The sequence below is a fragment of the Lucilia sericata genome, unplaced genomic scaffold (genome assembly GCF_015586225.1).
Source record: "Lucilia sericata isolate MDLA Ls3-8-SP2 unplaced genomic scaffold, ASM1558622v1 Contig000000F_arrow, whole genome shotgun sequence".
Classification (NCBI taxonomy): Eukaryota; Metazoa; Arthropoda; class Insecta; order Diptera; family Calliphoridae; genus Lucilia; species Lucilia sericata.
The window spans coordinates 1,489,934-1,516,481 of NW_023994042.1; the positions used below are offsets into that span (position 1 = coordinate 1,489,934).

The window sequence follows — 26,548 nt, forward strand, 5'->3', positions numbered from 1 at the left end:
AAAATTAAATTACGTATGTAGAGCCCGGATTAGGCGAGAACACATAAAAGGGGACTTCTTGGTACTTTTTCGGTCTTCGATAGGTACTTTTTGAATATTTTATAATATTAAGCCCGGAAACATGAAATTTAGCATGTGGGACCGGGTACTTTTTCCTTTTTCAAAGAGTGGCTTTTGAATTTTTTATAATATTGAACCAAGAAACATAAAATTACGCATTAAGAGCCCTAAGTTAATACAAATCTGGAGGAAACGATTTTTTTTATCTTTTTGTTCTATGACTGGTACATTCTTTGGTTTTTATACACATACGTAGCATCCTGATTGAACGAGACTCTATAAAATGGTACTTTCTGATTTTTTGTAATAATTTTTTTAACATATTATGGTGAAGGGTATATAAGATTCGGCATAGCCGAATGTAGAACTCTTGCATGTTTTTCATTTGATATAACGACATACAAAAATCAATACTACAGATTTTTCCATCTCTGTCTAAATCTGCAGCACCACATCAAAGATATTTAAGAAAAATCGCTCTAAAGTAATTTGTACAAATAGCAAAGGTAAAGTAAAAGCGAAAACAATGCAAAAAGCTAGAAAATGAACACAAAATAAAAACATGACAAAAACATTCACATGTGTGTGACCAAAAAATACAAATCTTCAAAGCTTTTTCCACATGTTAAATTGACAGTAAAACAATTGTGAACGACGAAAAAGACACGAAGAGGAAAATGCAAAGAGTGGCCAAAATGAAAAGCCAAACAAAACAAGTAAATCCAAACAGAGCGGAAGGAAATTTTGTGTGTGAAAATTCACTACGCAACGATAACAACAATAACATTAATAAACAAAATTAACACTGTGCGCACATGCTTGCTGGCGAAAGTTGACATTACTCGCTCTATACATAGAGAGAGGAAAAGCTGCTAGTTGCTGCCAGCAAAAATACAAAAAAAAAAAAAATAAAGGAAAAACAACAACAATACTGAACTATTTGACGAATGCAAAGTTTTCATTGGAAAATATTTTCACTTTTCAGTGGAGTAACGGCCACAGTTGAAAACGGACGTATCGATTCGAAACGCTAGTACGTGCGCGTTGAAAGCGCCCAAATAAAATTGTATTTTATTATTATTTTTTGGCATTACCTTGAAACTGGGTGAAAATATATACTAAGTGGCAACTAAATTGAAAAAAAAAATATGAAAAATTTTCACAATTTGAAAAAATTAAAGTAAAATGTGAAAATTTCAATTGAAAATAGGCAAATATTTGATGAAAATTGTTTAAAAATTTTGTTAAATAAGGAATAATAACGAAAAATATTAAATAAATTTATGAAAAAATTATAATAATATACAAATAAAAAAGAAAATTTTCAAAGAAATTTATGTTAAAATTAACTTAAATCAATTTAAATTTAATGTAATCTATTCTATTCGTTGCAAATCAAATAATTAAAATTGCAATTTAAAGGTGAATATAAAGTGATGAAATGATTTTTGTGTGAAATTTGTAAAAATCAAAGAATAAAAATTGTTTTTATTCAAAAAAAGAAATTAAATGAAAGAAAATTGAATTAAATAGAAAACAAAGTTAAACAAATTACTCGCAGTGTTTTCTGAATCAATATTCTACAAATCGATTTTAGCAACAACAACAACAACTAATTACAACCGAAACTGTGAGAAATTTATAAAATTTATTTACAAAACTCTAAGCACATTGAAATTTAGATATTTATTTAGTATTTTTGTACAATTACTTGTGTATTTTAAATGTATACCATTTACTTATACTTTTAATTCAAATTACAATTATTATTTATTTTTTCTTCTATTTTCATAATTTTTTATTCGTTTTCGGCTTTTTTCTTTTATTCTAAAATAAAAATTCTACACCATTTGAAAAATATGTATAAGAAGTAGTGGCAATAAAAGAGCAAGAAATAAAAAAACACTGAAAAATCAATCAATATTTAGGCTTGAGAAAATTATAAATACATATGAATATATATTTTCATTTTCAAATACACAAACCTACAAATATACACAAATGTAGACGACTTGTACAAACAAATTTTCGAGAAAAAAAAAAAAAAAAAACAAAAAAATACACAACAATAACAAATGACAATTATTTCACTAAATATTAAAAGAAATGTCAAAATGAAAAAAAAAAAATCTAAACTAAATACATAAAAACCCCCAAAAATCCACCCTCAATTATGTTCGGATGGCCATAGAATATTTACTTTTCCACTCGAGTACCGAGTTGTTGTCGAAGTACCAATTTGTAAATGTAATAATTTTAGTACTTTTTCTATTAAGGGGGTGTTTTTTTTTTTGAATTGTTTTAGAATTTATTATAAAACTGTTTTAACAAATTTAAAGGTTTGATCGAGCACATTTATTTACATCAAATTGGAAAATATTAACTTGACTTTGAAGTTTAGAAACGGATTTTCAATGAAATATTATTTATTTTACTCATGAATAGGCATGGGCTTCTACGGTTCCTACATAAAATACTTTGAAAAAAACATCTCCAAACTTAAACAAGAAAGTATAGTCGGGCGTGACCGACCATATGATACCCTACACCAGTTATGAATATTAAAGGTGATTTATTTTTCATAATAAAGCATTTATCTTCTATTACCTTGTTCCGATACATTTAGGCAATATATGGATGAAAAACTTAATATCTGAAAGAGGCTTTATATGGGGGCTAGGGGCAAATATGGACCAAGCCCGATAAAATTTTGGGAATATATTTATATAATATTTATGTCATCGCGACATTTGTTTTTATAAGTTAATTTTGGACATTCAAATAATTTTCTGAAGGGGACTTTGTATGGGAGCTAGGGTCAAATAATCTTTATGAAATTTGGCAAGGTCATCATGACTTCTATAAAACTTAATTGTGCCGCTTTTTATCGATATACAGGTATATTTAACATAATTATGAGCTCAGAAGCGCTTTTCGGGGGCTTCAATGTATGGGGGCTAGGTGATATAATGGACCGATTTTAACCATTTTCAATAGGATTCGTCCTTGGGCAAAAAAAATTATCTTGAAAATTTCGACCTGTACCTTGCACACAAGGTTTACATGGACAGGCAGCCAGGACGGACATAGCTTAATAGACTCAGAAAACGATTCTTATACTTTAAGATGGGTTATACTTTAAAATGGGTACAGGACGAATATTTTTGTATGTTACAAACATCAGCACAAACCCAATATACCCTTCCCACTAAAGTGTTGTAGGGTATAAAAACGGTGCAAAACTAAAATCAAAAATATGTTTGCCGATGATGTGCACTCATATTTCTTCAAGTTACTTAAACATCATATATGTCATTATAAAGGCCTCATCTTCTTCTTTTTCCGTTGAAAAACTTAAAATCGGCTTAGATTCAACTGAGTTCAAGACTTATAAGTGTTTAAAGGTACGTAAAACCGGTTATTCATCATATTGGAGGTTTTTTGGAGGTTTTTGGCAAATTTTTAAAAACAGATTCTTGTTCTACTCGGATCCACTTTTCAGAAAAATAGTAACACTTCCCAGGTATTTATTTTGTCGCATAGTGTAATTTTATAAATAAAACTAAACACTAGTTTTTAATTATAAAAAACTATCTTGTAAATATAGTACTTTTTATCACATCTACTTTTATATTAAAGTACACAATTCATCCCCTTTAAAGCAAAAACAACATTTTTCAAAACTTCGTTTTGAAAGAATGCTTTTATATGAGAGTACGAATGTATGCGCTAGTGTGCAAAAATTTTGAACATGCTTAACTCTCAATGCTCGTTCGTACCCACGACTACAACAACAATAATAATAAAACAAGAAAAGGAGTAAAACGAAGCACATTTTTTATGGTTTACGTCGTTGATAAAGTGCGTTCGTAAATAACAATATAGATAAAGTTTTGTATATTTTTGTTTGTACTCTCCACTATCCCCACCATAACGAAAAATGGGGTAAATTTCAGAGTACAACTACGAGTACTATTGCTACATTTACGTTTTACTACTTACTAATTGACGAGGGGTGAAAGAGCATTAAAAGAGGGTTTTATATTAAAAAACATTACCATTAAGTATCAGGATATCTACCATCTATCTTGTTGTATCCTTTCGTACGTACTTATAACTATCTATTTACTCTATCTACATACTATGTACATATGTATGTATGTATCAGCAAACTTCTAAATGTATTACAGTATAATAAAGTAGAAGAAGAATAAGTATTTTAGGAAATTTTTATATGCATCATTGTACTTTCCTATTGCTTGACAAGTTCTTTTTTTAGTAAATTAGACACGCAGGATGACAAAAACTTGTATAATGTGGCCACTTATTGTTACAATGACAATACAAGCAACAACAACACACCAACGCCAACAATAAACACACAGACAATATAAAACCCCAACGAAGAACCAGTCAACCATATAAAAAGTCTATATAAGGATATTTAAGGCTCTGTATGTGGGATTGTTTTAAGTCTGGACATACATACATATGTTTCCTACTGAACACATTTTGTTTTGGTTAATTGGAACAGAATTTGCACCGGGCCTTATGATAATTATATTACATAATATTTTTTAATATTTACTAAATTCCAAATGTTGTATTTGAAATCCGAAAATATGCAACAACTATGATTTTATTATCTTACATAGTAATATTATAATATTGTACAAAATATTAGAAAAAGACTTTAGAAAATTTTCGAACCTTTCTAAATTCGAGTTAACAAGAGCAGTCTTAAGGGGTTTGTTCTCCTTTTGGTTTCAGAATATATACCTCACACATTTTAAAAAATAAAAAAAAAAAAAATTTTAAAACTGCAGACGATCCCTAATATAAAGGCATACATATGCATGTATGTGTGTACTAGGGCTCGTTGTAAAACTGTTAGTTTAATAAATGTGCACTGGGATGTACTTTCATGTACATATGTTGATTAGGGTGGCCTCAAAACGGAAGTTACTGATTTTCCCATGGAAAATAAAGACTTAGTTCATTATAAGATATCACATTAAAATTTTTTTATCCAACGTCAATATTTGGTGAGCTGGATCAAAGGATAAAAAGTTTTTTTGGGTTTTTGTGTTTTACAAAGAAACTATATGCAATTTTGGTATCATATGAAAGATCTTCCAAAGGGGCATATTTATGTATTTTATTTGAATTTTTAAAAACTCATTTCTTTCACGATCTTGCATTAGCTATTTATTTTGTATATTAATATGATTTCTTTATTTATGATTTTTTCTTGATTTATGATTTCTTTAGATTACACAGGCCGTCAAATTTATAAAAGTCGAAACCCTGACATCAAGTTATACTGAAAGTCCATTCTTTCAACTGTAAAATAAAAGCTTAACATCTGACATATCTCTTTCTCACTTTCTAAATTGATTTAACAATGTCTGTCCGCCCGTCAGCAATTACAGCAGATTTTTAAAGAATTCGTAAGACATTTTTATAGGAAAACAAGTAAGAGTTCTATATTCGGCTGTGCCGAATCTTATATATCCTTCACCATGATGTGTTAAAAAACAGTCAGTACGAATTTTATTACAAAAAATACAAATTGTAAAACGGTAAGGTACCAAAAAGTCCCCTTTTATGGGTTCTCACTTAATCCGGGCTCTACATGCATAATTTAATATTTCTAAGTTCAATATTATAGAAAATTCAAAAAGTACCCTTTAAAGAACGACAAAGTACCAAAAAGTACACTTTTATAGGTTCTCACATAATCCAGGATCTACATGCATTTTCATGTTTCTGGCTCTACATACTTAATTACATGTTTCTAGGTTCAATATTATAGAAAATTCAAAAAGTACCCTTTGAAGAACGACAAAGTACCAAAAACTCCCCATTTATAGGTTCTCACTTAATCCAGGCTCTAAATACTTAATTTCATGATTCTAGGTTCAATATTATAGAAATTTAAAAAAGTACCTTTTGAAGAACGAAAAAGTACCAAAAAGTCCCCTTTTATTGGTTCCCACTTAATCCAGGCTCTACATAATTAATTTCATGTTTGTAGGTTCAATATCATAGAAAATTCAAAAAGTGGCTTTTGTAGAACGAAAAAGTACCAAAAAGTCCCCTTTTATGTGTTCTCATCTAATAAGGGCTCTACTTACTTAATTTCGTGTTTCTAAGTTCAAAATTATAGAAAATTTAAAAAGTACCTTTTGTAAAACAAAAAAGTACCAAAAAGTCCCCTTTTATTTGTTCTCATCTAATCCGGGCTCTACTTACTTAATTTCATGTTTCTAAGTTCAAAATTATAGAAAATTCAAAAAGTACCTTTTGTAAAACGAAAAAGTACCAAAAAGCCTCCTTTTATGTGTTCTCGCCTAATCCGGGCTCTACAAACTTAATTTCATGTTTCTAGGTTCAATATTATAGAGAATTCAAAAAGTTTATTTTGTAGAACTAAAAAGTACCAAAAGTCCCCTTTTATAGGTTCTTACCTAGTCAAGGCCCTACATGCTAAATTTCATGTTTTTAGGTTCAATATTATAGAAAATTCAAAAAGTACCTTTTGTAGAATGAAAAAGTACCAAAAAGTACCGTTTTATGTGTTCTAGCCTAATTCGGGCTCTACATACTTAATTTCATGTTTCTATGTTCAATATTATAGAAAATTCAAAAAGTACCTTTTGCAGAACGAAAAAGTACCAAAAAGTTCCCTTTTATAGGTTCTTACCTAATCAAGGCCCTACATGCTAAATTTCATGTTTCTAGCCAATAACAACGTAACGTGATGTTCATTCTTTGCTTGGTGTTTATAAACAAGAAATTACAATAACAAAAAATTTACCGTTTTGTTTTTGTTTGTTTATTGTTTCTTTGTTATTTATGGGCCGATTGGTCTGATTTTAAATAGCGTTCTATTTGATCGTATTTCCGATAGAATTATTGAAAATTCGGATCTCTCAGATATCTGGAGTCTTCTGAAAACTGATTTCAACATACACACAGACAGGCAGACGGACATGGCTAAATCGACTCCGCTATCTATAAGGATCTAGAATATATATATACTTTATAGGGTAGGAAAATTATATTATAGAAATTACAAACGGAATGACAAACTTATATAAATATATCCTTCTCACGAAGGTGAGTTTTTTTTTTGTTTGTAAATTAAAGGCGAAATCAGTTTTTGTAAATTTATTGTTGTATCAAGCATTAGGTTAAGATATCTAGAAGAAGAAAAAGATATGTCAGATGTTAAGGCATTATTTTAAATCTAGCAGAATGGACTTTGAGAAAAGCGCTGTTATAGCGTCTTAAAAAAGATACAAAATTTCTTATTTTAAACTTGAAAAATTATAAACGTCTATTAAATTTTAATATTTTGACCCAGTTTACCAAATATTGACGCCATAACAAAAATTTTGAGAAATGGTATTTTAGATAAACCAATCTTTCAATTTCTTAAGAACATTAGTACCTTATTTTTGTTCCATACAAACGGGGCTACCCTAATATATATATATACATACATATATGTGTGTGTAAGTTAACTTTTGTGAATTGAGCTCCCATGTGGGCCATATTCTTTGTAAAAAGGCACAGCATAATAGTAATGCTGTTTTTTCTGGTTTTGCTCCTACAAAAAAAAAAAAAATTAAAAACTAACGAATACAATTCATACATTTTACTAAGTTTCATTAATGTATGTAAGTGTGCATTTAATTTGTATTTAAAATAATTGTACTTTTTAATAAAGATTTTGTGTTTTCAATTTGAGATGGCCAGTGTGAAAAATTTTATATAAAAAATTAAATTTATCAAATCCCAAAAATATTCGGGATCTCAAAATATTTCTTGAAAAATTCCTGGATTCCGAGATTATAATTTACATAGGATAAAGTTGTGTCGATTTTAGTAGATACTAGTAAGTTAGTTAGGAGTATGTACTTATATTAAGTAGGGTTATAACCGCCCTATCGAATACTTTAAAGCATTTGCTGCGGAAACACTTTTCAAAGCTCGGGAAAGGTGATATACCTTAAGTACTTTTTTAAAATCTATGTGGAATTGCTATTTTTAAAAATTGTATAAAAGTTATAACCCTAATACATAACATACTTCAAATCCAAGGAAATAAACCTAGGCCTCTATGGGGTCTATTGTGCACTCCTTTACCAGAGCCTCAGATAGAACAATATTTAATATAATTATAAACTCCAAAGCAGTTCGGTTTTGTGCACCAAGCACATTATAGCATAATGGACCAATTTCAACCATTTTCGATTAGCTTTGAATTTGAAGAAGAGTATGTGCCAAACTTCATCAAATTATGTTGAAAATTGTGATATGTAGCGTGCTCACAAGGTTTAATCAACTTCGAAGTGGTTATAAGAATTTCTGGCGTTACAAACATCAGCACAAACCCATAATATGTAGGGTAAAAGAAATATGGGGAATTTCATATCAAGTGACCCAACTAAAACAAGTAGTCGGGCATGGCCGACCGTATGATACCCTACACCACTGAATATGTTAAAAATGTGGATTATTTTTAATAACAAAGCATTTAAGTTGTTTACCTTAATTCCGAAATATTTTAACAATTTGTTGAGAAAAGTGATTTTCTAAAAGAATGGTTATGGGGGCAAGGGTAAATATGGGCCTATCCTTATACATTTTGGTACATGGCTTTACGTTTACATTAGAGTTATGTATGCTGGATTTCATCGTGATACTAGTGTTTATTAGTGAATTATTGACCTTCAATACATTTTCTGCAGGGGACTTTGTATGGGGGCTAAGGTCAAATAAGACGTATATTGAACTAAGATTTGCCGATTTTTGCAGAGATACTACAATATTTAACATAATTATAACCTCAAAAGCCCTTTTCGTGGGGTAGGGTTGTATGGGGGCTAGGTGAAATAACGGACCGATTTCAACCATTTTCAATAGGCTTCGTCGTTTAGTCGAAAAACACTTATGTTCCAAATTTCATCGAAATATCTTCAAAATTGCGACCTGTACCTTGTGCACAAGGTTTACATGGACAGCCAGCCGGACAGACGGACGGACATGGCTTTATCGACTCAGAAAGTAATTCTGAGTCGATCGGTATACTTCAAGGTGGGTGTAGGACCAATATTTTTGTGCGTTACAAACATCAGCACAAACGTATAATACCCTCCCCACTATGGTGGTGTAGGGTATAAAAATCGATTTTGACAGAATTTGCACCAAGGTTAGCATTATTGGATAGCAGTTCTTGACCGATTGAACTGAAAATTTGTGTCTGGCATACTATTCCATAGTACTAACCTTGGTGTAAATTTCATGCAAATCGGAAGACATCGATTTAAAAGTTGGATCACTTGACACGAAATTCCCCATATTTTAAAATATCTCGAGCCCTTTTCGCACAAAAACACGTAACCGACAAAAAATAAATTTTACAGGAAAGCATTTTTTTAATTATCTTCGAATATTTATTAACTCCGTTAATAAATATTATTACATCTAAAATATGGGATGCAGTTTGTTTCAATTTTATATTGACGCTATATCCGATTTTTTGTCGGTTACGTCTTTTTTGTCGAGACAAATTTTTATATAGAAAACTATGAAACTTGATTTAAATGTTAACAAGTGATTTAACTTTTATGATAATATACGTAAGCAATTTGTTTTGAGTCCATTTCTTCTTTGATCCCGTATTATTTTCTGTCACACTTGCAATCACTTTTTGTAATACAATTAACAAATAACCAATTGCTCGTTGAAATGCATACATTTAACGAATAAAAAAAAAAAACTTAAGAAAGCGCACATTGTGAATTTTGTTTGGTAAAGAACAGCTAAAAATATAAATTTGGTTTAAAACGATTATCCAAACGGGGTTGTTGCACGAACACTGTCTTAGAAACAAATTACATTTTGTTAAAATTATTAGGTTATTGTAGATATGTAAATTCAATTATAAAATCAATTTTTATGCAATTTCTTAGGATTTTCTTATTTGTTAAGACAAATCTAATGGAATTTGACATGTATAAGTCTGAAACACGTGTTTGTTATACAAATATATAGTTATTTGTCACTTGGGTGTTAGTTTCTGTTTGAGGCTATTGAATTTAGTTACCAAATATGTAATACATATAAACAAGTAAGAAAGTATAGTCGGGCGTGGCCGACCATATGACACCCTACACCAGTTATGAATATTAAATGTGATTTATTTTTCATAATAAAGCATTTATCTTCAATATTCCCTTGTTCCGATACATTTAAGCAATTTATGGATGAAAAACAAATTTTCTGAAAGAGGCTTTATATGGGGGCTAGGGACAAATATGGACCAAGCCCGATAAAATTTTGTGAATATATTTAAATTTACATAATATTTTATTGTGCTGAATTTCATCGCGATATGTGTGTTTATAAGTTAATTTGGGACATTCAAGTAATTTTCTGAAGGGAACTTTGTATGGGAGCTAGGGTCAAATGGGGCCCGATCTTTATGAAATTTGGCAGGGTCATCAAGACTTCTATAAAACTTAGTTGTGCCGTATTTTATCGATATATCTGTATATTTAACATAATTATGAGCTCAGAAGCCGTTTTCGGGTGGTTCTGTTCTATGAGGGCTAGGTGAAATAATGGACCGATTTTAACCATTTTCAGTAGGTCAAATAAAACGTGCGTGCCAAATTTCATCCAATTATCTTGAAAATTACGACCTGTACCTTGCGCACAAGGTTTACATGGACAGCCAGCCAGACGGACGGACATATCTTAATCGACGATTCTAAGCCGATTGGTATACTTTAAGGTGGGTCTAGGACGAATATTTTTGTATGTTACAAACATCACCACAAATCCAATAAACCCTCCCCACTAAAGTGGTGTAGGGTATAAAAATAAGTAAGAATATATGGTCGGGCTTGGCCGTCAGAATGATAAACTAAACCAATGTGTAATATTTTTAATAATAAAGCATTTAACTTGTTATTTGCCTTAATTCCGAAATATTTAAATAATTTCTTGACAAAAAAAATTGATTTTCTAAAAGAGGGGTTTTTGGGGGTAAGGCTAAATATGGGCCTATACTTATAAGTGTTGGTAAAGACGTTACGTTTACATTAAACTTATCGTGATACTATTTTGACTTTCAAGTCCTTTTCTGAAGGGGACTTTGTATGGGTGCTAGGGTCAAATGTAGCTCGATCATTGCGGAAATTGGCGGTATCATTTATACTTATACAAAACTAATCGACTTAGAAAATGATTCTGAACCTATTAGTGTACTGTAGGACGAATATTTTAGGACCAATTATGCACTTACGCACAATACCCTCCCTACTATGGTGGTGTAAGGTATAATAAAATTAACAAATAAGAGAATCATTTTACCATGTTATTTTTGGATAAGGATATTTAATAGGAGCCCGATTCTTATGAATCGGGCTGTTATACTGATTTTTAAAGCCATTTATAAACGTATGGGGGCTAGGGTCAAATTTGTGTTTGCCCAGATTAGAGCATTCCATGTAGCAATGGGTTCCTATGGGTATTTCCTCAAATGTTCCATTTGAACATTAAATTCTATCTGAGATCAGTGCTTTAAAATGCCCTACAAATTCTGTGTCTAGCGTACGATCAGGCACGTCCAATATATGTATATACATATGTGCATATATAGTGGCGTTACTGACTGATTGATTATCGCACAACCTAAAATAACAAATGATATTTGTATTATATATTTTTGGTGATGAAGATCAATTAATTTAAATTTGTAGGGTGTAAGAAACGGGTAAATTCGGTAACAAAAATGTTATACATATCGTTGTATTCATTTCATGAATTTTTGGGAGTAAAAATTGTATTTTGGTACCTTTTTTGTTTTTAACTGGTACTTTTTAAATTGTCTGTAATATTGAACATAGAAACATAAAATTAAACACACATAGTTTTGATTGAATTGCAACCTATAAAAGAGTATAAACATTAAGTATACAAATTCCTGAAATTTGAAATATTACCCTGCAAAAATTATTGGAGCACATGATGCATTTAAGTAATCCATTGTTAAAATAGAAGATCCGTTTAGTAGACCTAAATAATGCAGGCATGGATCATATTTATTTTATTGAAAACAACATGGTTTATAGCCTGCATTAAAAGGGACTATGTTGCGGATCATGCAATCCAATAATTTAAGCAAGCAGTTTTGGGAATATTCCAATATAATACATGGTTGGATTACGTGGTCCTCACTGAATGTATTGTCGTCCGATGTTCAGAAACTCCGTTTCTTGGACGTTATTCCTAAGAGTTTTCTAATTAATGTTCACGAGGGAATACTCCCAAGATATTTAGATCTAATTTCGGCGAAAGCCTGACAATGGCAATGAAACTGCTCCAGAGTTTCACTGTCCTCTCTACATGCTCCATATTCGTCTAAATCCGTACGTTCATTTGTAAAGCCGTATCTGTAATCCTGTGTGTCCACTCAGAATACGTACCATCATACTAACCTCAGACTTGCTCATTTTGAGGAGGCTTCTCGTCCTGCTCTCGTTAGGGTCACCCCATAGAATCTTTGTGGTTTTAGCCACCGTTTCATTATTTTAAGAGGAATAATTCTCTCACCCATATTTTTAATTCAGCCATCGTTGCATCAAATGGTTTCGCGTTCGTTAGGTTAACTACCTCGATCACCCTTCCCTTTAAAGTTATTTCATTCGCTCTACTCCTGAGTGGCCTGGTACCCATATAATGTAAACCCTACCTCTGGGAGAGCATTCAGTTAGAGCTTGTTTACAATCTAGTACGCCCTTACAATTGGGCGCCATATTTCTTCTAATCCAATTTTCACATTCCGTTATAGCTCAGACTTCTGCCTGGAAGCTTGTGTTGTGAATAGGTAAGCGGTGATATATTTTTGTTTCCGGGTCTACAATATAGAACACCAGACCCACTTTTTCCAACGGGCATTTGCTATAATGTTCCACTTGACCAAGACATTTTATCTGGGACCAGCGTTTAAAATTTTTCGACACATTCTGTGTCTGCTATGCGATCAAGCACGTCCGATGATTATGAATAGCCTTCCAATGTGTACACTGTGCATTAATGACGTGTCCTGTAACCGTTCGCTTCGGTCTAATGTTATGAGCCATTCGGTTGTAAGTGAAGCCTCTTATCCTAAATATGTTTTAATAGGTGGAATACCTAGTAATGTTTCCAGTGCCTATATTGGAGTAATACTCATGGCACCACTTGTTAATTTGCAGTGATTTCTTGCATAAAGTAGCTAAAAACAATTAAAAATATGTCTCCAGTATGATGTTCAGCTTAGAAACTTAATCAATATTAAAGCATTCTATGTCATCAGATGGTTTCAGAAAGTTGTGGAAGGAGAATAGGACACTTATACATCTGTATACATATACTATGAAATTATACATACTACATACATATGTATGTATATTAAGATTTTATATACTTTGCGATTTGAGGAATTTTGCCACAAAAAGTGTATTCTATTATATAAAATGTTTTTAATAAAACTTTATTGAGATTATAGCTGAATATATAAAAGTATAAAAATTACTCGTATTTTCTTTTCGCCACATAAGTATGCGTGCTTTTGTTGGTATAATTAATTTCTTTAAATTGTAAAAATGTCAAAAAAGCAATTAATAACAAAATGGTTATGGCATTTAAATTGTACAGAATTCATGTATTTATGTTCAACGTGATATATTTTTTAGGATGGTACAAAAAGTTTTGTTTTATATTAAATACAATAAAATGTTGAGGAATAACAAATCGCATTTCCTCGATCTAGAACTACAAATATAAAGTTGTATTATTGGTTAGTGGTTCATAATTCATAATATGTATTATCAAAATCTCGTAGTATTCCCATCTATACGCTTTGAAATTTCCAAAATTAAATACTTCATCATACAAATAAAAATTCACCCTAATAGATATTTATTTGCAAAATGATATACACTCATTGTGTATACTTTATTTCTCTTTGTTGTTTTTTGTGTAAGGTCAGTCCGAAAATTGTGCTTGGATAAAGTACTTAAAATTTTTTTTCGGTATTATTTTTAGCATCAACATATTTGCTGAGATGTAGTGATTTTTGTTGTTGTTTGAACTTGGTGCGTTATTGATGTGTCGTGGTTTTAAATTTATACAGAAACAATCTGTTTATTTCATTAAAGAAATATGTATTTTAAAAATACAAAATAAACAACTTAAATGTATGTATGAGTATGTTTAAAAAAAAAATCATGGGTGACTAATAAAAAATAACAGGATAAATAAAAATAATTCAGAGAGGGATGACAACAAGGGATAAACCAGAAATGTAATGTATTAACAAATATGTACATCTTTATAATATAAAGATACATACTAGATTATTTTATAGTATTCTTTAAACTATTCATCGTAACAGCTTTCTTTAAATAAATTTTATAATATTTTTTCCATGATGCCATAATTTTGTTTTCATTATTTTATGCATAAAATATTGACGCTCGTTTTTAAATTCGTGCTTAAATATAATTTTATTAAATTGAATTATTTTATTATTAATGCAAATTGTTGTATTAAGTGTGAGTGTGTGCATGCAATATTTAAGTATGTTTGTATGTTGGACAGTGGAGCAATAGCTAAAATATGTGTACATGGCCGACCATATGATAATAATCAGCAGTTTAGAGTGTGATTTCATAATAAAACATTTTTGTTGAATTTGTTCTGAAACTCCACTTTCATTGCCACTGTCAGGCATTCGTCGAAGTTAGATTCAAATATCTTGGGAGTGATATTATTCCGGAATTACTTCTAGGAAACTGAGTTTCTGAAATTGAAAGTGAACACTGTTGTTTTACCTATAAACATCGTTTCTTCCATGTGATGGAGCACTCAACAGGCCCGATAGTGGCCTAGGTGTATTTCTTCGGATTGGGTGTAGTATACATCCTTTTATCAAAGTAACCTAATCTGAATTTGTTCTTAGTTCTGTTTTAATTAAGTAATTTGTTGATGAAAATCTAGTTTTCTGAAAAAGAACAGCCACGTAGTGGCTGTGGTTTAAACTCACATTCACGGGAAGAGACTGTTTGTCGGGGCAATTATTGGGTTCAGTTGACTTTGGAAATTCTTAAATCCTTTGTTACAGATCGGTTGATGAAGAAGGATTTATTATCTTGGGTATTTCGGGTATTTACCAAATACGTCTCTAGGTGCTGTTGCCAAAACCAACAGAAGCCATCTCAGTAGTATTGTTGGGCGGCTTTAAGAGGTCCAGGAATGGACTGGGGTGAGTTTTTAGATGATGAGAATGTTTTGTAGGGACACGAGCATTCCTCATAACATCAATAGGGTGTTTTCACCTGATGTTGGGTCCGCCCCTTCTATTGACTCTAACCAGTGATTTCCTTTTCCTGTCCTTCCCCAGCGGGGCTACTATGGCAAGAGATTAGATAACTCGAGTGCCACCTGATTTCTTCATTGAAGATTAAAGGGCCGATGGTAGACCGTTGTCAAGGCTACTCAGTGGATGAAAAAGACCACCGTGAAATAAGGCCCTCAGGGCAGGTGTTCACGTAAAGCACTTTGACATTCTTGTATGGGTCCAGTGAAATATTGCACCGATTTCAACCATTCAATAGACTTCGTCCCACATAGGTCTAAAAAACGTGCGTACCAAATTTCATCGCATTAGCTAGATATTTAACACCTGTACCTTGAGCACAAAGTTTGCATTAGTATATCATCGGTTCAAATCGGTTAGTGTGTAGGACTCATAGCCAGAGATGTACTTTGCTTCCTGATTCACTTGAAATTTGTTTTGGTCAGTTCTAGGATCACTGTTTAAGTTAGGATCTTCCCAAATATTAACTTGTTAATCATACTATAGAGACTGAATTATTATTATTTACTATGATATTAAAAATACATAAGTAGCTGATATTTTCAAATTATTTCAAATTTATACCACTGTATTCTACTATATTATAATAACTATTTAATTGAATGAAATTTTATTTTGAATTATACCAATTTGCTTTCATTTTTTCTGTTTCTAGTTTATTCAAGAGTGTTTATTTTTAGAATTAATACAATTCCATATCAATATGTCACGAAATAAGATTAAAATTTCCAAGCTTATACAAATGGCGAAAAGTGTGCAAAATATAATGAAATATATAAAATTCTGAATTAAATTATATATATTGCTTCTTTTTTTTTTCTTTTAAAAATAATGTAGGTCAGTGTTAACTGAAGAAGTTTAGAAAAAGAAAAATGGGTTCAGGAAAAAGAAAATCATTAAAAACATAAAAAAAGAAATGAAAAAATAAAACAGAACTTGTATTTAGTAAATGAATTAAGTTTTGGGCTTGCTCACACACACACGTTTATATACACGCACAAAGCTCATACTTTCACACACACACATACGTAGGAAAGTTTTTCAGAAAAGAAACAAACAAAAAAAAAAGAAGAACACAAAAAAGAAAGAAAATAAATAGGAAAATGTGAACATGCGACATGCTGATAAAACAAAAGCCATACATTTTCCTTTATTGGTGTTGTGGAAGTATGTATGTGTTGTATTTGTGAGAATGTTGGTGGTTCTCGTGCGACCTTCCTACTTCATTTTTACAATTTTGTTAACACAACAACAAAGCAGACGAAGAAGAAAAACCCACAAAAATTTCCCATAAAATTCAAGTATTTACAGGACATTCAAAATTGCTCCATTCTCTCACTCTCTCTCTATCGCCCGAATTTTAAAAAGTTAACGAAAGAAAGCAAAGTAAATATAACGAGAGAAATAATAAAACTAATTTGTAAATAAAATAATAAAAGAGAACTGCAAAGTGGTAAAATTTAAGACTTGGAAATGTATGAGAAGAAAAACTCTCATTGAAAAGAGAGTTTTCATGATAATAGAATTTTCCAAAATTAGCTTTTATGCTTTTGCGCTTTTATTTTTCATTTACAGTCTTGAAATCAAGAATTTAAAATCATTGCAAATAGTTCCAACGAACACGTCAGATAGTGAAAAGCGTTAGAAAAATAAATAGTAAAAAAAAAATAAAAAAAAATATATTAAAACTTAAAAGAAAAAAAAAAGGATAATAAATTGTGGTGAAACTTACTCAATTTAAAGTGTCTTAAATGTGTTGAAGTTGAATTAAAAAATTAATATAAAATAAAATTTAAAAAAAACTTTAAGTTAAAGTTTTAAAGAAGTGTAAAATAAATAATAACAAATTTCATATTTGTAAAACAATTAAATTATATGGAGTTGAACTTTGTTAGACTGAATCTAGAGCAAATAGTAATTTTGTTTGTCTTTCATAACACTTATTAAATGAAAATTTTTAAAAATTTATAATTGACTTGAAAAAAGTAATAATAAATAAACTACCACAAAAGGAATAACAAAAAACAAAGTAAGTTTTATAATTTACCTCTGCAATGCAAATAGGTACATACAAATTTTCCACCAACATTTGTGTTTCCTCTTTTTACTTTCATCTGATTCTGCCAGAGGTTGTGAATTCTTGTTGATGTTTGTTACACCCAGAAATACTGTATACTGAAACCACGTTTCGATTTTAACTGGTCAGAATTAGCTGAACAAATATTTTGCGCAAATATGACAGAATAAATTTAAAACTAATTCTTAATTAATAATTTTATAAAATTTTAAATTCTTGATGAATATTTTGAAAATTTATTAAACATTTAAAATAAAATAAGTTATTAAAATTTGCTCTGATTATTATCCGTCTCCCGCCACGTGTCAAATTATTAAATGCAAAAAATAAGTATAACCAATTATTTTCAAAATTTAGTTTAAGAAATTTTAGAAATGTAAAAATGACTTGTTGTTTAGTACAATTTGCATTATAAGCAGGGTTTCGTTGTATGTATTTTTTCAGATATTATAAAAAATATTTTTATAAAAACTTATTGTGACTGTTAGGTCACCGTATAATAATTACTAACATTATTATTTTGTTTTGTTTAAATTTTCCATTTTTTATTGTATTTAAATTTATTCATATTTTTGGCTCACTGTTGCCACTGTAATTTGTCATTATTTTTTGTTCATACTAACCACTGTACATATTTTTGGTAATGACCCGTTAGTTTTTATTATTTGTTTCTCACTCCAATTCTTATTATAAGCATATTGTTGTTGCTCTTAAAAATGCAATTTCTTATTTTGGAGACTTATTGCATGTATTTTGTTTTTGCATATTTTGAATATAAATAAACAAGTTGAGTTGGTACATTGGAAGTGAGAAACAAATAATATTACAATAACAACAGTGTAGCCCTTATTTACATGATCAATTGTTAGGCTTAAGAAAAGAATTTTTAAATAAATAAATCATTGTCATAGTTGAATTCAATCGAACAACATCATCTTTTATTCGTGTCTCGGTACCACGGTAGTTCTTTTGTGTTTGTTAATTAATCACTGCCCATCGAACATTTCAGCAACCTATAGACAACAATTCAAAGTAGACCGAATTGCTCTATATCGTTGCCGGTGAAGAAAAAGCTCTTCATCGTACATTTTTGGCGCCCAACGTGGGGCAAGTGATTAATCTAAATCTTCCTAAATTTGTCGTTCTCGGTCCGTGGTATATTCTAAAAACTTTTCGTTGTAGTACAACTTAAAAAAAAAGTGTACGGTCATATTGTGAAGTGGAAACAGTGGTTCTATTACAAGGGCAATATCTAGTGCTACAAAAAGAAAAATAAAAAACTTTGTGGTTCAATAAAAAAAAAAAAAACCTGTGCAACAAAAAAAATTTATAAATCATTTAAAAAAAACTAGACAGTGCAACATATAACAAAAAAAAAACTGTTAAACAAATTTGTAGTGACGTACCTACTACAAATCTAGTTTTTTAAATACCTATTACAAACATTATACAAATTTTGTCGGCTCGCTAAATAGAATCAGTTTTTGTCGAAAAATAAAATAAATAAAAGTGACTCTAAAATTTTACCGCAAATTTTTATGTACAAAAATAAATAAACTTTGTTCGCTCGTAATTCGGGTTAAATAAATTTACCGCTAATCTTTATATACAAGAAAATACATAAATTTGTTCGCTTTTGGTTCCAGTACATAATATAGAATTTTGTGTATACTAAATTTGTCGCTCGGAATATTGCGGTACATATTTATATAGAAAGTGAATAAATACATAAAGTCTGTATATAAACATTTTTGGCGTAAAACTTTTGGCGTCGGTGCTCTACAATACATAGTATCATCCATTTTGAAATTTGTTTTTGGAAATTTTTGGCTCACTTAACCAAACTTTTGGAAATTTATGATGACTTTGGAAGAGGTTAAGCAGCAACGGGCTAATACGAAGAAGAGTATTACCCGCATCAAGAACCAAATCGAAGCCAATGGAAGGGGTGAAGGTAAGACACTTTCGTCTGCTGAGTTGAAGTGCCGTTTGGGGATACTGGAGTCATATTTTAAACAGATATTGACGTATCAAACACAAATTGAAAAATATGATCCCGAGGATAATGCTAGGCCCGAAATTGAAGATTTGTACATCTCAGCCAAAATGAATATCCAGTCGCAGCTTGGTGAAGATGTTCATAACACAACGTTGTCCGAGTCCACCATTTGTTTCCCAGCTCCCATCCATAAATTGCCCCAACTCAAATTGCCCACATTTAGTGGTAAGTACAGTGAATACAAGAATTTTATAACGTCGTTCAATCAAGTTATCGATCGTGAGTTTGGCCTATCAAATATTGAAAAGTTTAATCATTTGCTCAACTGCCTCCAAGGCCAAGCTCTAGAAACGGTCAAGGCTTTCCAGATTACGAACGAAAATTACCCGAAGGCTCTGGAAAGGCTCAAAACGCGTTATGATAATAGCTCGCTTATTTTTATGGAAAATATTACCGCCCTTTTTGAACTTCCTACCATGTCCAAATACAATTGTGCCCAATTACGAAGTCTCGTCGATAATGTTTCTGCCCTTTATAGTTCCTTACTGTCTCTTGGCTCACATAGTGATATTGCTAATTCCATGCTGATTTACATAGTGATGGAAAAAGTGGATGAAGATACCAGAAGAAAGTGGAAAGATTCCTTGGACTTTACCAGATTGCCAACATGGGATGATTGCTCCAAGGTCCTTGAAAGGCGTTGTCAATTTTTGGAATCGGTTGATACCAACCATACTTTTGTGGCCCCTCGTAAGCCTGATCATCAATCTGGTAAGTCCAAATCTAAAAATTCAAAACCTGGCTATACTTTTTCGGTATCAAAACGCTCTTGTGTGCTTTGCTCCAAATGTGACCACTCAATTAGTCGTTGTTCTCGGTTCAAAGATATGGATGTTAGTCAAAGGTATGAAAATGCAAAACGTCTAAGCCTTTGTCTAAATTGTTTGTCCAAAGGGCATCAAGTAAGTAGTTGTTCCTCCACATTCAAGTGCAAATTTTGTTCTCGCTCGCATCATAGTTTGCTTCATCGGTCTCAGCCAGCTTCTCGGCCCTCGTCCCCTGCTGCTGAACCTACTACTTCTCATGTTGCCTTGAATGAATCTTCTGCCTCGGTCCATACCCATATGGAAAAATCCTCGCCGGAACAGGTGCTGCTTGCTACTGCCATGGTTCTAGTTCGTGACTCCACTGGTCGCTATCAATTGGGACGCGCTTTGTTAGATTCTTGCTCTCAATTGAATTTCATAACCGATGAATTTTCCCAAAAATTACATTTGTCTCGTACAAAACAAACTACTGAAGTCTCTAGCATTGGTAACACTCTTAGCAAATCTAAATATAGGTCGTCCACAAATGTAAAATCTCGAGTCACAGATTTTGAAGTTTCGCTCTCATTTTGTGTCACACCTCATATTTCATATCAACCTGATAATGAATTAGATGTCTCATCCTGGAATTTGCCCCCAAATACTGAACTTGCGGATGAAAACTTCTTCAAATCAAAACGAATTGATTTACTTATTGGTACTGAAACGTTTTTCGACATTTTAGCAGTTGGTCAAATAAAACTTGGCCCTAATTTGCCTAAATTACACAAAACACTTTTCGGATGGATTGTAGCAGGTCGTTATGTATCAAAACAACCCAATATTTGTGGCTCTTCTTGTATGCTCTCGATAGAAGAAGATATTGATCTTAAATTACAGCGCTTGTGGGAAATCGATGAAGTTCAATCTGGCTCAAATGATTTGACACCAGAACAATCTGAATGTGAAACATTTTTCAATGATACTGTTCATCGTGAATCTTCTGGTAGGATTGTTGTTAAATTGCCCTTCAAGGAATCTCCTGACGCTTTAGGTCTTTCTCGAAATATGGCTCTTAAAAGATTTGTATCTCAAGAGAGACGATTTGCTCGTGACAGCAATCTTAAATCACAATATGTTGCTTTTATGAAGGAGTATGAAGATTTTGGACATATGAGTCTAGTTCGTAGCCCTCGTCTACACGAGCCTCATTATTTCATCCCTCACCATTGCGTTTTCAAACCAAGTAGCACTTCCACAAAGTTAAGAGTTGTTTTCGATGCCTCGTGTCCATCATCGTCCCAGAAGTCTCTCAATGATCTTCTTATGGTTGGCCCAACAATTCAAGATGAGCTGTATAAAATTTTACTTCGGTTCCGTCTTCATCGCTTCGCTCTTACTGCCGATATAGTAAAAATGTATCGACAAGTCCTTATTGACTCCCAAGATAGAAAATTCCAATATATTTTGTGGAGAAATTCAGAAGAGGAAGAAATTCGAACATATCACCTAAATACAGTCACCTATGGAATGTCAGCTGCGCCCTACCTTGCCATCAAAAGCCTTCACTATCTCGCAGACCAATACATGGACCAATTCGAACTTGGTGCAAAAACCATTAAGTCATCATTTTACGTTGATGATTTTCTTTGTGGCTCAGATACGCTTGAAGAATTGTCTCGTATGAAGCAGGAGGTTAATGAAATTCTAATTCGTGGTTCGTTTCAATTAGATAAGTGGCACTCTAATCATAGAGATTTTCAGGACGACAAAACTGTCAAAGACCTTAATATTGAAGATTCTGCAGTAACTAGCGCTCTTGGTATCTCTTGGGACCAACAAAAGGATGTTTTCTTATTTTTGTTTTCGCCTAAAGTCCAAATTGATGAAAAAATAACCAAACGTACAATTTTGTCGCTCTCGTCAGCGCTTTTCGATCCCCTAGGACTTTTATCCCCTCTCATAATAAAAGCTAAAATCATTATGCAAGAGTTGTGGATTCTAAAAATTGGCTGGGATGAGTCTGTACCTCAAGAAATACACTCGGCTTGGAAATCTTTCGTCTCTGATCTCAAACTATTACCTTCACTTAAAATTCCTCGTTTTTGTCTCGCTCCTGATTCTAAATCAGTTCAACTTCATGGCTTTTGTGACTCATCAATTCGTGCTTATGGTTGTTGTTTTTACTTTCGTGTTAAAACTTCTTCAGGAAATGTTGTTGTTCGGCTCTTTACTGCCAAATCTAGAGTTGCTCCTACAAAGCGAAAATCGTTACCCAAACTTGAGTTATGTGGCGCACAACTTCTAGCAAAATTGTATTCCAAAATCAAAAATCTTTTCGCAATACCAAATCTGGAAGTCGTTCTGTGGACAGATTCGCAACTAGTTCTTCACTGGCTAAAGCAACATTCATCTACTTTGTCAGTTTTTGTTGGCAATAGGGTATCAGAAATTCAAGATCTAACTAATGGCTGCGTTTGGCGACATGTCCCAACCCAGTTCAACCCTGCTGACATCGTTTCTCGTGGTTCAACTGTGCAGGAACTCGCCTCATCCATCTGGTTCAACGGACCAGCATTTCTCGCTCTCGATCCTGTTCAGTGGCCCCCTACTAAAACTGATAAACTCTCCGAAGAAAATCAGCAAGTATTCGACAAAGAAAAACGGAAAACCGTACTTCATCTTGAAACAAAATCTAACTACATCCTCGATTCTGTTGGAAAATATAGCTCGTACTTAAAAATCATTCGTATTATTGCCTGGATGTTTCGTTTTGCTCAAAAAACAAAAACTAATATTTCCAATTCTGACTCTTTGCAGCCCCAAGAATTAGAAAATGCTAAACTTTGTATCGTTTTCAACATCCAGAAACTACATTTTCAAGATGACATAACTCGAGCTCTAAAGAAGAAAGATCCCCAAGGTGCTCTAAAGTGTCTGAACCCCTTCCCAGATTCGTCAAATGGTTTCAACTTGCTCAAGGTCGGCGGACGCTTGGAGTACGCGGCAATTTCTGAAGGCCAAAAACACCCCATAATCTTGCCCAGCAAATGCCATTTCGTCTACTGTTACGTACGTCATCTGCACATCAGTAACTACCACGCTGGACCCAAGGCTCTAATGTCATTGATTCGCCAACAATTTTGGATCATCAACTCCAGGAATTTGTGTCGCAGCATTGTAAATTCGTGCCCTCAATGCATTCGCTATCGCCCAAAGTTGTTGCAACAAATGATGGGAAATTTGCCTGTGGAACGACTCAACCCGTCAAGGCCCTTCGCAAGGTGTGCTGTCGATTTTTGTGGTCCAGTCAACACCTACCTAAGAATTAGAGGAAAGGTCCCCTACAAGACATACATCGCTATATTTGTTTGTCTCGCTACCAAAGCTGTCCATATTGAAGTGGTATCCGACCTGTCAACAGATGCCTTCATTGCTTCCCTAAAACGGATGATTGGTCGTAGAGGTCTGCCCACAGATATATTCTGTGATAATGCAACAAATTTCGTTGGTGCAAACTCTAAGTTGGCTCAATTAAAGTCGTTCCTTTTTGAGCCAAAAAATTCAAATTTTATTACAAATTATTGCTCGAATCAATTTATTAATTTTCGATTTATTCCCCCTAGGGCACCACATTTTGGCGGATTGTGGGAGGCGGCCGTCAAATCGGCCAAAGGTCACTTAACCAGAACCCTGGACAACACAAGGCTCACCTACGAAGAACTCGCAACGGCTATGATTGAGATAGAGGCAGTTTTAAACTCGAGGCCCATTTCGCCTCTATCCTCAGATCCCAGTGATTTTGAAGCTCTTACACCAGGACACTTCTTGATAGGCGCTCCCCTCCGTAGTTTGCCAGAACGTGATGTCCCTACAAATGAGATTAACAAACTTGAATATTGGGCCCGAATAAGCGCCATCAAGCAACAATTCTGGAAAAAGTGGTCCCATGATTATATAAATGAGCTCCAGACTCGCAACAAATGGACTAGCACCAACTCTAATATTACCCCTGGTTCCCTAGTCATCATCAAAGAAGATAATTTACCCCCGCAGCGTTGGCTCATGGGTAAAATCATCAACATTGTTCGTGGAAGAGATGATCGTGTTCGAGTTGTCGACATCAAAACTACAAAAGGAGTTATACGTCGCCCTATCCACAGACTGGCTCTTCTATCTTCTTGAAAGTGTCCTTTCAATGGGGCCGGAATGTTAGGTCACCGTATAATAATTACTAACATTATTATTTTGTTTTGTTTAAATTTTCCATTTTTTATTGTATTTAAATTTATTCATATTTTTGGCTCACTGTTGCCACTGTAATTTGTCATTATTTTTTGTTCATACTAACCACTGTACATATTTTTGGTAATGACCCGTTAGTTTTTATTATTTGTTTCTCACTCCAATTCTTATTATAAGCATATTGTTGTTGCTCTTAAAAATGCAATTTCTTATTTTGGAGACTTATTGCATGTATTTTGTTTTTGCATATTTTGAATATAAATAAACAAGTTGAGTTGGTACATTGGAAGTGAGAAACAAATAATATTACAATAACAACAGTGTAGCCCTTATTTACATGATCAATTGTTAGGCTTAAGAAAAGAATTTTTAAATAAATAAATCATTGTCATAGTTGAATTCAATCGAACAACATCATCTTTTATTCGTGTCTCGGTACCACGGTAGTTCTTTTGTGTTTGTTAATTAATCACTGCCCATCGAACATTTCAGCAACCTATAGACAACAATTCAAAGTAGACCGAATTGCTCTATATCGTTGCCGGTGAAGAAAAAGCTCTTCATCGTACAGTGACATATAAATGAAAATTAAATTAAAAATCCAAAAGAAAAAATTGTGAGCTTTGAAAAATACTATGGCAAACCCTGCTGTGATAGAGAAATTCTCAGAACAGATTCGGAATCAGCGTAACTCATTCTTTTAGAAATGTGCAACTTGATCTCTGGGTTTCTACTTTTTTTTAATTGTTGGACTCTGATAACAGAGTTTCACTTTCTGTAATACAAAATTTTAGAGAGATTTTGGTTTTTATAAAACTTTTACTATATTGGTATTTTTAAGCCAATTTTAAAAGTTAAGGTTAGACTAGGTTAGTTTGATAGGAGTATATATACTACATCAAATCCGAAGAAATACACCTGGGCCTGTTTTGAGCTCCTTTTGATGAACAAATTAAAGAAATTGTTCTCTGAATGTATTATTTTTCAATGTTCTTAGGACGAAATTCCTTAGAATTTTCAAAGATTCTTTGATCTAACTTCTGAAAGAAACTATCCTTTCCACATGCTCTACATTAGTCTGAATCCGCACGTCAAATTTTATATATATATGTGTTCCAAATCCACTCAGAATACTTACCATCATACTAACCTCAAAGTTGCTCATTTTGAGGAGATTTCACGTCTGCTCTCATCAGGGTCACCCCATAGGATCTTTGTGGTTCTACCCACCGTTTCACCCATATTTTTAATTCAGCTTTTATTGCGTCGAAAGGTTTTGCGTTCGTCAGGATAACTACCTCAAGCTCCCTTCCCTTTGAACCTATTATATTCGCCTATTTACATTCATATCGCCCAGCACCGATGTGTCTTATTGATCCAATCCTCTATGTGGTGTCTCCATTTTAATTTCCGGTCAAGGATTACACCTAAGTACTTAACTTTGCCTGTCACCGGTATCTTCTTGACCAGCAAGCAAGGTTCAGTATACATAGACATTTTTGGCTTTCTTGTAAAAAGACAGATTTCCGTCTTCGCCGGGTAAGAGCCTTCTCAGCTCTTTTACACAAGTAATTTGGATCCTTTCCCTTTAAAAGGATTACGACATCGTCTTCATAGCAGACAGGTCTAAGTCCTTTCTCGGTTAAGGTCCTTCGAAGGCTATTAATCGTAGTAACCCAGAGTAAAGGTGACAAAACGCCACCCTGTGGTATACCGCGAAATGCCTTTTTGCTGATAGTTATATCGGACATCTCGCAGCTTATCCATCTATTCCTTAGCAGGTATTTGATCCAGTTATTGAAGGCGCCTTCGATGTCAATGCATTCGCCAGTGTATACAGTTTGCTATCTAAGGTATAAATATTACCATTGCATGCTGCCATTTATCTGGTGTATATGTAAATTTCAAGCATGCAGTGAATA

General features: G+C 32.7%; 2 protein-coding genes across 20 annotated transcripts in view; both read left to right on the forward strand.

The window, feature by feature from the left end:
• Positions 1–724: 724 nt before the first annotated feature.
• Positions 725–26,548, forward strand: part of LOC119606497 (potassium voltage-gated channel protein Shab) — a 230,448-nt gene continuing 204,624 nt past the window's right edge. For 16 of the 19 annotated variants that reach the window (XM_037965703.1, XM_037967900.1, XM_037967214.1 and 13 more), the window contains exon 1: positions 1,319–1,690. The gene's annotated coding sequence lies outside the window, so the exon portion shown is untranslated. Of the gene's footprint in view, positions 1,166–1,318; positions 1,691–14,744; positions 17,529–26,548 lie in introns of those variants that run through there. The other 3 variants (XM_037961167.1, XM_037963445.1, XM_037961921.1) reach the window with 3 other exon arrangements.
• Positions 18,039–25,030, forward strand: LOC119605665. Its single transcript, XM_037959292.1, has 2 exons — positions 18,039–19,530; positions 19,596–25,030. Exons 1-2 carry the CDS (start codon positions 19,516–19,518, stop codon positions 24,564–24,566), a joined length of 4,986 nt encoding a protein of 1,661 aa, XP_037815220.1. The 5' UTR covers positions 18,039–19,515; the 3' UTR covers positions 24,567–25,030.